Here is a 12,941-nt window from a genome sequence, read left to right as displayed (position 1 = left end):
GCAATAGCGCATAACTAGCTTTTTCCATAAGGTACAATTTTCACTGTCAGAACAGTACTAACATTGTACTGATCTGACATTGAAAATTTCACCGACGTTATATTAATCAGCGTTTAAAAATAAGTTGACGTCTCATAGGAGCAGTAAGACCATCACTTCTAAGGTTAGGTTATAAAATAAAAACAATGCTATGGGAAACGTAGCATCAGCACCAGTGATGTTTCGCTTACGCTTCTGTCAAGCTGGAATTCGGAGCAAAACAGCTTCGCAGCCAATGACGTTGTAACAGAGCGACAGTCAGTCTTAACCATCGGAGATATGTATTTAGCTAATAATAGTAAGTTTGAAGGGGCTGTTTCACCATCCATTGATTAGTTCTAACTGGCGGTTAGGTGTGATGCCGTCTCCGTCTACTCGAACAAAACAAATAGAGACCGCCAGTTAACACTAATCAATGGATGGTGAAACAGCCCCTAAGTCTAGTATAAAATCCGTCTAATATTATAAACTAGCCGTTACCCGCTACTCCGTCCGCGTAAAATTCCTTTAACTCTGTCCCGCGGGAACTATGCAAATTTCCGGGATAAACATCATCCTATATCCTTCTCCCGGTCTCAAACTATCTGTATACTGAATTTCATCTAAAACAGGTCAATAGTTTAGACGTGATGAAGTAACAAACAAACAAACAGACTTACAAACTTTCGCATTTATAATATTAGTGGGATGCGAAAGTTTGCAAGTCTGTTTGTTTGTCACCTAGACCGTTGAACCGATTTAGATGAAATTCGGTATATAGATGGTTTGAGTCCCGGGGAAGGACATAGGATAGTTTTTATCCCGGAAAATTACATAGCTCCTGCAGTATAGCGATAAACAAACTCTACGTGGACGGAGTCGCCGGTACCAGGCGTGCAGCAGGCTAGTGGAAATATTTGGAAGACTATAACACTGACGGCTGAGCCGCTTTGCTCAGAATTTCACCTTTAGCAGTGTAATAGTGCATAATGGTTTATGATCGTACTTTATCGGAAATGTTCGCATCTATAGTGCTCTCATGGATCTGAAAATGTCACTCTTTTGATACAATAACTGATTGACACTTCAGGTGCTGTCTTCCATTTTTCCAATATCCCCGATGGAAAAACATTATGCGCTATATCTGTAGTTTATTGTTACGATGCGTCTGTGTGTGTATATCTTATATCTATGTGTCTGTCTGTGTGTGTAGCTGTGTGTGTGTGCGTGTGTGTTACCTGTTGCAGCAGATGTCTGAGGCCGGGGTTGGAGGGCATCATGGGGCGCATGATGCGCGGCGGGGGCGGGTGCGGGGCCGGGTGCGGGGGCGGGTGCGCCTGCGCCGCGCCGCGCAGCTGCTGCATCTGTTGCTGCAGCTGATGCTGGCGCTGTTGCTCCTGAAACGTGTCGTGTCGCCACTTTACAGCCTAGTCTTCAGGGGCGGATGCTCTGGAAAGGCCCGAGAGGCTCCCCATAAGCCCGGAATCGAAAATCAGGGATTTTATTAAATTCCCATGGGCATTCCCAAAAATGGCAGCATTGTCTTCATCAACAATGCCAAATTTTGAATTCAATTGTCAAATTTCATGCATGACCTATGTCATAACCGAATGGTTGGGATTTCAAGATTTTATCCCTATCCCGTGAAAATATCGGGATAATAATTAATAACAATTATTATTATTAGTTAGTACCGAGATATGTACTCACCTCCAGCTGTTTGTAGTGCTGCTCTTGCTTTTGCGCAGCCTGTAGGTGCGACATGATGTCCATTTGACTCTTGAACTGCGCCTCCTGATGCATACATCACAACAAGTTATATAGTCGTCTTTTAAAAATTTTAAAAGTTATTATTATAATTGCCCTGTTTGTTCTTGTTTTTTTTGACCAAATTTTAATGTCAATCAGCAAAAGTTGACACTTGCTTTGACGTATGTCTTAAATTTAGGACTTTGGGCCTAACAAGGTTAAAAATGTTTCTTTTTATACAGAAACTTATTTTAAAAAAAAATATTTTTTTATAAAGTGTACAAGGCATATAGCATTAACGATTCTGTACGATAATTTAACCTACACACAGACTGATTGATTACTCATACAAGTGGAAAAATATTAATAAATAATTTAATTTAAGATTTGTATGGAAGTTGAGTCACAAGAAGATATGTCTGAACAAAGTATATTTTTTAATTATCGAATTTTAATGTTTTTCCATTAGTATCGTATTAGTAATCAGTAGCCTTAACGTGGGTTAAATTAACGTACAGGATTTCTTTAACACCATGTAGATGTGCGATTTCTGGGAGTTACCAACAGAGATGTGAGAGGATGTGCTGCGAGGAATGTGTTATTCATTGACCAATAGAAACATTCCATTTACCTATCCTCGCTTAGCACAGCTCGGGTGGAAAAAAGTGAGTGGAGCGAGGTTTTTCTACATACAAAACAAGAGATAGATGTGTGTGAAGAATGTGTTGCCAGGGATGTGTCGCGAAGTACTCAGTCGGCTCGCTTATTTGAACAGATAGATATGGGGGATAAAAAACGTCACGGTGACAAAAGGTGTCACGGTGACTTTTCACAAAAGAACAACGTTACAAAATCACATATGTTCCTAATGTTCCTAGCGCCTAGCGCAGTCTCTGTTACTCAAATCACAACGCTGTGGAGTAGTGTGCGACAATCCTGAGCCTGTAAAAGTGTGAAGGTTATTTTGGATCAATTACTTGTGTGATAACGGTGTCACAAAAACACGGTTATAATAGCACCGCGACAATATCATACGGTGATATGAGTAACAGGCGTGACATAGTCGAGTTGAAATAACAGTGTAACAAAAAAACGTTCATTACAGGACCGTGACGTGTCACAAATATCATGCAGTAACACGAGTAACAGGCGTGACAAAGTCACGATGAGTTTTCACCGTGACTTTTTTGGAACGGGATCGTCAGTCACTGATATCAAAATGTAACGCTTTTCCCCACGTCTAAACAGAGCCCGCTACACATCCTCGCTCCGCTCTGCTACCTCGCACATTCCCTTCTGGTGGAAACAGTCACAACGTTCCACACCCTCGCACCGCTTAGCTACCTCACACATCTCTGGTAGAAAGGCGGCCTCACCTGCTGATGCGCCGCCTCCAACGTCTGCTGCAGCTGCTGTATCTTCTCCAAGTTCTGCTGGCGCGCCGCTTCCAGCCCGTCCAGCTGCGAGGGCCGCGGGCCCTTGCCGCCGCCTGCGGGCTGCTGCGGCGGATGCTGCTGCTGCTGACCCATGCCCATGCTCATCATGCCCTGCTGGAATAATAAAAAATAATAATAATAAATATCATATGGGACACTTGATACCAATGAGGGTCTTCATGACAGGCCAGTTGGCGCTACTAGTAGACTATTGTTGGCGCTCCATAGAAATATTTGATAGTAAGATTAGTTTCGCCATTGCTTTCTCGACGTTTTAAACCCGGATTTTTATCCCATGGAAAAAATGTAAACAAAGGTGTTGCCGTTATCAAAAAAACATTTGCAGAATTCAAGATATTTTATTCTTTCCACATTTGCCAGAAATCGACTTCCCATTAAAAAACTGCATTTCTTTTTATTTTTTTTTATTTTTTTATGTAGCCTGTATTATGTCCCACTGCTAGGTAAAATATTTTAATATACTGATGAAAATCTTTACTTCGGCATTTAGGATTTGATATATTAATTTACAAAGAGAGTACTGTTTTCGTACTACTTCTCGGTCAAAAGACGACTTGTAAGTTGTCTCCCGTAAAAAGAGCTCTTTTATCGAAAATAGAAAAAAATATGGTAACAACAGAACTTTACATAATATTTCTAGCGGGCCCATACCTTGAAATCCCCTGAAAAGTCACTTTGACAATGACCAAACTTTGTTTAAATTTTTTCTTTGGGATATCTATGTTCAATGAGGTAATTATGCACAGTACATCGCATTCGTCTTTGGCCATATTTTCATCGGCGCTGGGCAGGTTTGTTTCGGGTAGTCCTACTAGACTAGTACGTTATTTTTCTCCCTGTGGTTGCGATTTTGTATTTCTCTAATTACCTGCTCTCCGAGATGTGACTGATTACCGAATTTTGCAGGCGTTATTACTGTGGAACGTTGAATAGTGTTAAAGTCCGATTCTATTGATTTTATTTTTTCTCCATTTACGCACATTGATTCTTCTAATTTAGTTACATGAATTTTTAGGTCCTTCTGCTCCGTCAAAATGGTAGAAGTTGACGATTTAATGTCATTAATTTGTGTCATTACACCATTTACGTTGACTTGCATCACTTTTATTGTTTGCTCGGTTGACGACTTCATGTCGGTGATTTGGGCCCTTATCTCATTAATGCTGTCTTGCATCTTTTGCATTATCTGCTCGTTCGAACTAACATACTTTTCCAGCAAGGAGCTGATGCGAGCCATTTCTGTTTTGATCTCTTCAACGCCCTCACTGCACGTGCAGTCCCTATCAGCGTGCTTTTTACGCTTTCGAAATGTAATTTTCGAGTCTGTATCGGGCCTAGATACTGTAGATACTTTTGATAGATCTGGTTGCGATCCACCGGCACGCATTGCGGACGATATTGTGTCACACGTTTTTAATTGGGTTGGTGATCTCTGGACGCTCATTTCCGTTTTGAGAAGTAAACTAATTTATAAATGTTGGTTGGGTGCTAATCGATTAACAACCGTATGCTGTAGTTAGTAAGACCTTTTACGTGCCGCCTCGGGCGTCGAGCGGCAAGCGGGAGCCGATTGCAATTCCAAGGCCTCCCGGTTATCGATGCATCAAAGAGCACTATGAATTTGTCGTAAGTCAGTTATTGAGAATTTAAATGATTTTACTATGAATAAATTCACTTGTATCTTCTAAAGTGTTGGTCAAATTTTTGTGAAGTAAAAACTATTTCACTGCACACTTTCACGGTTTCAATTTAACTGGGTGTTGTAGTTATAAATTCACTTTTTACCACCTTTTAGAATTGTAATAAGCGGAACAGAACAAATTTACGTGTTGTCTTGTGACTCGGTACTCTCGGTATTCGCATGGCGCTCGAATATATATTACAATGTTTTGACCAGTTTCATCATCATCATCATCATCATCCCAGCCTATATACGTCCCACTGCTGGGCACAGGCCTCCTCTCAGAACAAGATCCGAGGGCTTGGGCCATAGTTCCCACGCGGGCCCAGTGCGGATTGGGAACTTCGCACGCACCATTGAATCGCTTCGCAGGCTTGTGCAGGTTTCCTCACGATGCTTTCCTTCACCGTAAAGCTCGTGGTAAATTTCAAATGTAATTCCGCACATGAATTTCGAAAAACTCAGAGGTGCGAGCCGGGGTTCGAACCCACGACCCTCTGCTTGAGAGGCGATAGGTGAAACCACTAGGCCACCACGGCTTTTGACCAGTTTAAACATCATTAAATCATCACAAAAAACCAGCGGAACTGCATATGATATGTGGCGACTCATGCTGAATGGCGGCCATTTTAGGTGTCCTGTCATTTCACCACGTAACTAAGTTTTACTGTAAGTTTTAGGGTCCGTTTCATTGGTGAATTTTATTTGGAAGATAAATGCCATGCCGTCGCTGTTTATTCGGGCAAAGTAAACAGAGACGGCATCAATACCCCGTGTGCTTATTCAATAAAAAACTTTTTTTAATGAGTTTTCAGATAAGTTTTGGTGTTCCCATACATAGCTACAACGGCGAGACTTGGATAGTTTGTATTGAGCATCACTGATATTAGGCAGCCACCAAACTGCCCGCTTGATAACGGGCTATGGGCATCAAATATATCCGTCGCATAAAATTTAATCAATGAATGGTGAAACAACTCCTTAGTGTTATTGGTGTCAGGTGGTGGTAGTGCTGAGCCCATAGTTGTGTAGTGTACCTGTGGGTGCTGCATCTGCTGCACGATGCCCTGCGGGGAGGGCGCGGGCTGCAGCGGCGCCAGCGCGCCCGCGATGCCCGCCGGCGACATCGACGGCTGCATCGTGCCGCCGCCTGCGCACACATCACAACCATGGAACCTTTCTTTATGACTGTTTCTTTAGATACCCACTACACCACGTGGGCAAACTTTCTTGATAGGAGGCCAAAAACTGACAGATATTTCTTAATAGGAGGGCCAGAATTGAACTGAAAATTATTTTTTATTTTTTTAAGTCCGTTTGTTCTTAACGGATCTTAGACTATGAACAGTGTTGCCACGACATAAAGTAAAACAACAAACAAAAATATTTTTTACTTTTCATTTAAAGTTCTAGTTGTTCCAGGATCATAGACTATGATACATTTTTTGTCAACTCGACGACGACGAGAATTATACAGTGCCAAGAGATCTTTGTGGAATGCGACAAACGCGCTTGCGCACAAAATTCAAACTTTATTTAATTAAAGCTCTATTCGTTTATGCTCTAGCTTTAGCTACTCGTATTAAAAAAAAAAAAAAAAACACTAATTTAAGTTTTTTTTTCGTATCCCAACCTTTCAGACCACCAGTGGCCTCTTGTGTCTCTCGCAGACAAAGTCCTGAGTCCACTCACTCATGGCGGAATTAATTTTAGCGACTTTTGATTTTGAGTTTAGCGACTCGAGTTTCTAGGAGTTGGCAATACTGACTATGAGAAAAACGGTCTATTCTATACAGACGGACGGACAAAAAAGTGGTCCCAAAGATTCCATTTTCACCCACTAGGGTACGGAAACCAAAAGTACGCTATAAGAAAAGATTATTACTATTTAATGTACAAAACCTAAACGGTTCAAACTTAAGTGTTAAGTTATTAGGAGGGTGTATTTACCGGCCATGGTATTGGTGGTCATGGAAGGCCCCATGCCCCCCGGCGCGCTGGCCGCCGTGCCCGGTATCTGCTTGTTGATTATCTGCGTTATCTTCTGTTGCTGGATCACCTGCACGACGCATAAGCAGTTATTAATTAAATTGTACCGATGTAGTGACTGTTTTTCCATCGTATATTGTCGGATAAGCTCGTATTTATTAATTTTGCTATCTCATTCAGCTTCAGTGAACTTCAGTAAGTTAGTTGAGAAAGCATGATAAATACGAACTTTAACGGAGAAAAACGATGGCAAAACATTACTACATCTGAATTAAAGCTGTAAATATGATGGCGGTAAATTTTTTTGGGCACTCCTATCCTCTTACGCACGTGTAAAAGCAGGATAGAGCATCTGAAGACCGCTTTGAGTATGTTCATTATTGTTCCTTAAGGCAATTTTAATCACTTTTTGATACTTAGGTACTTAAGATTTTGTTTTTAAGTAAAGATAATAATGATGTACAGTCCATGAGCTCCAAAAAACCTTCGAATTTTAGAAGCATACTTCGGGTATATGTTTACTAACCTTTCTAAGTCTGTCAACAAATGTTGCTTGGTTGTTGGGTATGAAGCCAAGATAGGCCTTCTTGTCCGGTGTGTACAGAAGGATCAGTACTTTGATGTCGCACTGGGGGGGCGACGACATCGGGGAGAAATGCACACAACCCGCCTGAAAACAATACATGATGAATAGACCTGGTTATCTCAGGGCAGTGACGGCCAAATGGGGCAACATGGGGACAATTGGCACATATTGATATTTAGGGGCTGTTTCACCATCCATTGATTAGTGTTAACTGGCGGTTAGGTGTGATGCCGTCTCTATTTGTTTTGATCGAATAGACGGAGACGGCATCTGATTTAACCGTCGGTTAACGCTAATCAATGGATGGTGAAACAGCCCCTTATTGTATAAGTAAAGTAATTGCTATTTCAAAAATGACAATACGGTATATAACGGTATTTGACTATTTTGTATATGTTTTATAAATTAAAACTACACAATGCATGTTATCGAATAAAAAAACAATTTTTAAGCTACCTTTACAAATAACAAAGTTATAAAGGTTTGAAATTAAAGATTAGACAGAGAAAGACATACTGGCATGTGACGTCACACGCCAGTACCGCCATACTTGCTGCATAGAGAAAAGCGTTTGAGAAAGAGACAGGTATATAGATTTTTCAAAAAATCACTATAAATCCATTTTTCAACCGATTTTAATTTTCTCTTCGCTAAACACTATCTGTATATCTATATTTTCATAATAATATTAAGATATGGCAAAATCAGGAGTTGTCAAATACCGTATTGTCTATTTTTCATATGTTTTATAAATTAAAACTTGACAATACCTGCTTATCCGATGAGCTACGTCGATGACTTTAGTTCTGTCGGATCGCCTCGTAACGAATTCGATTCTTCAGAGAAACTCCGAGCATTGCCCTTTACAAAGCTCGCTGAGCGACTTAGAGTAGTGTCACAAAATGATGTTATACTCACGAATCCGTTGACCATGACTTTAGTCAAAGCGTCCAGCGCCTCGTTCTGCTGGAGATGGAAGAGCACTGACTTGCTGTCCTTGAGGTACTGTCCCCCGATGTTGCTGATCAGCTGCTTCGGCATCAGCTGCATTAGAAGTTTGTTGGGCCACGTGTCCACTTTCAGTTCCGGCTCTATGTCTTTGGAATTAGCTGACACCTGGAAAGATGCGTGTATTTTCAAGTCACCGGTATTTGTTCACGATCCTACTAGGGTAAATTGTCAATTACTGGGCACCTTACACTAAAAATTAATGCCAGTCACCTATAAACAGAGTTCATTTTTAGTATAAGGTGTCAATTACTGGCCATTCGATAACTATGCCCACCTTACGCTAAAAAGGAATTCTAGTCAACTATAAACAGAGTTCATTTTTAGTATAAGGTGTCAATTACTGGCCATTCGATAACTATGACCACCTTACGCTAAAAAGGAATTCTAGTCAACTATAAACAGAGTTCATTTTTAGTATAAGGTGTCAATTACTGGCCATTCAGTAAATGGCCACCTTATACTAAAATGAATTCTGGACATGTAGCATAATACTTTTTAAGCGATTTTCCCACGGTATAGAGATAAAATCTCGTAATAACAACCGTAAGGCTTAGAGTTATGAATTTTGACTTGGTTATTTTTAATGCAACGCCCATGAAAACCACGATGTAATTTTCGGGAATTTTCACAGGAATTTTCGTTTGTTACTTATTCAAGCTAGAATAACTGCACGAATTTCGGTGAAATTTGGAATTTAGAGCCCATATTGGTAGATATACGGTATAAACCGCACCGATATCGAGAAGACGGACCGTCGCACTCTCGACCCGCACCCGTCCCGTATGTCTTGCGTTTTGCTCGTCAACTGTCTTAGACTCAACTCCCGACTTCACACGGCGATCCCGGCAGGTTCTACTGACCTGGCAAGGCAGGTGCTTGGTGACCTTCTGCTGGTCGCCGGGGTTCTTTCCCTTCTCCATCCACTCGAGCACGCCGCTCCAGATGTAGGTGCGCTGCGGCGCCGCCGACGGACCCGCCAGCATTCCCGGCATGCGCTGGATGCCCGGCTAAAAAACGCTACGATTAAAGTTCTACACACTACCAGGGGTAGGTGGTAGGAACGCGTGCAAGGTCCGCCCGGATTGCTACCACCATCTTGCTCGCTAATCCTGCCGTAAAGCAGCAGTGCTTGCACTGTTGTATTTTGGCGTGGAGAGTAAGACATCCGGTGAAATTACTGGCACTTGAGGTATCCCAATTTAGGCCTCTAGGTTGGCGACGCATCTGCAATCCCTCTGGTGTTGCAGGTGTCTATGGGCGGTGGTGATCTCTTACCATCAGGAGACCCACTTGCTCGTTTGCCATCAAGTCCAATAAAATAAAAATAAAAAATAAAAATCAATCCTTGTTATAACAAATTAGAATAAGTGGACCCAGCACTGCCCAGTAGGCTCGGATAATACTGACATGGAAATACCGACCCAATTATTCGTGTACAGGTCCATACAAACTCAAGTCAGACATCAGTTTCTATGAGCGTGAACAGGACATGTCGGGTCGGCATTTCCATGTCGGTATTATCCGGGCCGGTAAATAGTGTCACCCAGTGGTTAGTAGGCATACCTGCGGTGGCGGCGGGTACGAGGGCTGGGCCAGTTGCGTGAGTAACGCAGAGTTGTTCGCGTACAGAGGGTTCCGCGGCGGCGCGAGCCAGTTGCCGCGCGGCGGCGCGCGCGCCGGGAACGGGGCCGGCGGGCGCGGCGCCGGCGCCGGCGCGCCACGACCTTGCCTGGTAGGAAAAGCACATTTTGACCATCGTCACATCACCCGCAGGACGTCCGCTGTTGGACATACGCCCCCCCTGAAGACCTCTAGTTGGGATCCTGGCTTTTCGCAAATGATTCATTTTCCAACAGTTTCATACGGACGAACAATGTTTTTCTAAAACTGTAAACTATTCAGGATATGTTTCAGGACTATCCTGCAGAGCGTATAGTTTGTTTTATAACAATCCTAATATATTTACAGTTTCAGACAAAAATCGTCCGTCCATATGAAGCGGTTAGGAAATGAATTATTTGGGAAACATATGGTTTTGGTGAAAAATTAGAGAACCGCTTAAAATATGTGCGTGCGTGTGCGCGTGTGTGTGTGCGTGTGTGTGTGTGTGTGTGTGTGTGTGTGTGTGGTGCGTGCGCGTGTGTGTGTTTGTCTGCGTGTGTGTGTGTAAAGACACACACACTTTTTTGTATGAGAAAGTTAAAAATTATGTCGATTTGTAGAGTCAATCAACTTTTTAGCGTAGCTTGTTGCCATGGTAACATCTCCTGAGTTGCAAGTAAATGTTGTTTAATACAAAACCACTAAAAGTTAGATATTGTGTCAGTTTTAAGGCTATTCCTTCATAGCTCATCTTTTAACCCTTTAACCGCCATTGTCTGAATTATAAGACAAAAATTATCCAGCTCATTTCGCCGCAGTCTTATAATTAAGACAAAATGTCATATAGTTTCGGTGTAGGTGGCGATACGGGCACGTACAGTCACCAGCACCAATATCTACCACAACAAGCGTGCATAAATATCTGATACGACTCTATTTCTAGGGCCGGAAGGACGTGTCAGATATTTTTGCGCGCTCAACTGTGGCAGATATTAATGCTGGTGACTGTACGATAGAAAACGTATTGGCGGTTAAATTAAGCACACTAATAGTAATTCCAACCCTGGTACGTGACTCAGTTTCCTTGACCATTGCAAACATTCTTTTAAACAATGTGTATCACTGATGCCTCCTGATTTACAAGACAGAATAACATACACTTAAGAGTTGATTTACCTACAGTACTTGCAATTTTTTAAGTTGATAGTTGAGATCCTGTACCAGGACGTTCCCTTGACCCTATCTCCAGGCATACCCTGTATAGTGAGTGTACTGACCCGTAGATGTCGGGCTGTATCTCGGGCGCGGGCGGCGGCGCGGGGCTCGGCGGCCGCTCCTTGAGGCTGTACCCGCGGAGCAGCACCAGGTGCCGCGGGTCCTGACAACATCACGTTATTATTAGCCTGCGTTTCCTCGTCGGTTAAAAGAGACGAGACATCTTTTATCAGGGTGGTGATGGTGAAGGAGCAACAAACCGAAGGCCCAGCACACACGGTGAAACGGAACTGCAAAGAAACTGCAGCTTCTAGTTACTTTTGAGTTACATTTTATTTTATGCCATGACTCCTTATGAGAGACCGCGCACATGACGCAACGCAACGCAACTAGAGATGGGTAAATCCGGATCTGAAGATTCAAAAGAGTCAGATCCTCAAGCGGATCCGAATCCCTTAATGACTCCTTTCAAATCTTATCGACTCCGGAGTTACTAACTCCGACCAAGTCCGGCCGGATCGAGCGGCTCGTGATCGCCGTCCCACTCACTCGCTCCACTATTTGGCTCGGCTCGGATCGGATCTTATTATGTTTGGTCGGGCGCTGAGTGAGCCGGTACCTACGTCGGTACTCGGACTACTCGCTCGGTTATATTGGAAAGAAATGAGATAGAATTAAAACACAATATAATACGACCGGAGCGGGCGACACTTAATTTCACGAAATATTAAACAAAAATTGCAGCTAAAAATAGGTCTTATGGTACAGAATTTAAATCATAATAATGTTTGGAATCACTAGGCAGGCAGGCTTACGCAATTTAGAATTTTTCAACATCAAAAGGACGAAACGAATCGGTACTTCAGTCACCTTCAGTTCAGTACCTTGACCTTGGTACCGACCGAACCGAGCCGGGCCGGATCGGCCATAGATAAACTAATAATCGCTCGAAAGAACCGGAGTCATTAAAGGAGTCGGATTCAATAAGCGGATTCGGTACCGACACCGAAGCTGGATCTAGTGAGTCAGATCACTTCGCGGAGTTAAGATTACCCATGTCCAAACGCAACGCAGTTTCAACCCGGTTTCAAAATATCTCATAAGGAGTCATGGCATAAACTTAAATGAAACTCAAAAGTAATTAGAAGTTGTAGTTTCGTTGCAGTTGCGTTTCACCGTGTTTGGGCCTAACACATACCTCAGCGTAACCCCCCCCCCCCCCACCACACACACACGCACCTTAGCATAGCTCCGTTGCTGTGCCAGCGCCAGCTCTCCGCCGGCCTGCTCGTACAGCGCCAGCAGCGCCGGCAGCCGCCGCGCCGCCGCTATCGACACCTGCACGCCGCTCGACCCCAGCAGACGCGCCGCCAGTTCCACCGTCCCTGGAGCACCTACACCAACATTGACATTATTACATTTTTTTTATGGCATTCACCCTTGCCACCTTAGGCTCTGTTTCCACCAGAGATGGGCGAGGATGTGTTGCAAGGAATGTGTTTTTCATGTTAAATGATATTGTAACGGATAGCTCACGTCTTAAACCGAGTTTAGCTCGACATGTTTCGGGCTATTTCGTAGCCCTTCCTCTCAGGAGCACGCGACTCGGCGGCTGCCGCAACACGCACACTAC

The 12,941-nt window shown here is 43.1% G+C and overlaps 1 protein-coding gene across 3 annotated transcripts in view; it reads right to left on the bottom strand.

The window, feature by feature from the left end:
* Positions 1-12,941, bottom strand: part of LOC141441816 (mediator of RNA polymerase II transcription subunit 25-like) — a 28,603-nt gene that overhangs the window by 9,691 nt on the left and 5,971 nt on the right. For 2 of the 3 annotated variants that reach the window (XM_074106690.1, XM_074106692.1), the window contains exons 4-14: positions 12,548-12,702; positions 11,371-11,471; positions 10,055-10,220; positions 9,352-9,498; positions 8,399-8,596; positions 7,421-7,564; positions 6,856-6,964; positions 5,943-6,055; positions 3,144-3,317; positions 1,729-1,812; positions 1,257-1,415 (exon numbers count right to left, since the gene is read on the bottom strand). In XM_074106690.1, coding sequence (XP_073962791.1) covers positions 1,257-1,415; positions 1,729-1,812; positions 3,144-3,317; positions 5,943-6,055; positions 6,856-6,964; positions 7,421-7,564; positions 8,399-8,596; positions 9,352-9,498; positions 10,055-10,220; positions 11,371-11,471; positions 12,548-12,702 — 1,550 coding nt within the window. The remainder of the gene's footprint in view (positions 1-1,256; positions 1,416-1,728; positions 1,813-3,143; positions 3,318-5,942; positions 6,056-6,855; positions 6,965-7,420; positions 7,565-8,398; positions 8,597-9,351; positions 9,499-10,054; positions 10,221-11,370; positions 11,472-12,547; positions 12,703-12,941) is intronic. The other variant, XM_074106691.1, reaches the window with a different exon arrangement.

Source organism: Choristoneura fumiferana, chromosome 24 (assembly GCF_025370935.1).
Source record: "Choristoneura fumiferana chromosome 24, NRCan_CFum_1, whole genome shotgun sequence".
In the NCBI taxonomy this organism is placed as follows: domain Eukaryota; kingdom Metazoa; phylum Arthropoda; class Insecta; order Lepidoptera; family Tortricidae; genus Choristoneura; species Choristoneura fumiferana.
This window is presented reverse-complemented; position numbering and strand designations above follow the sequence as displayed.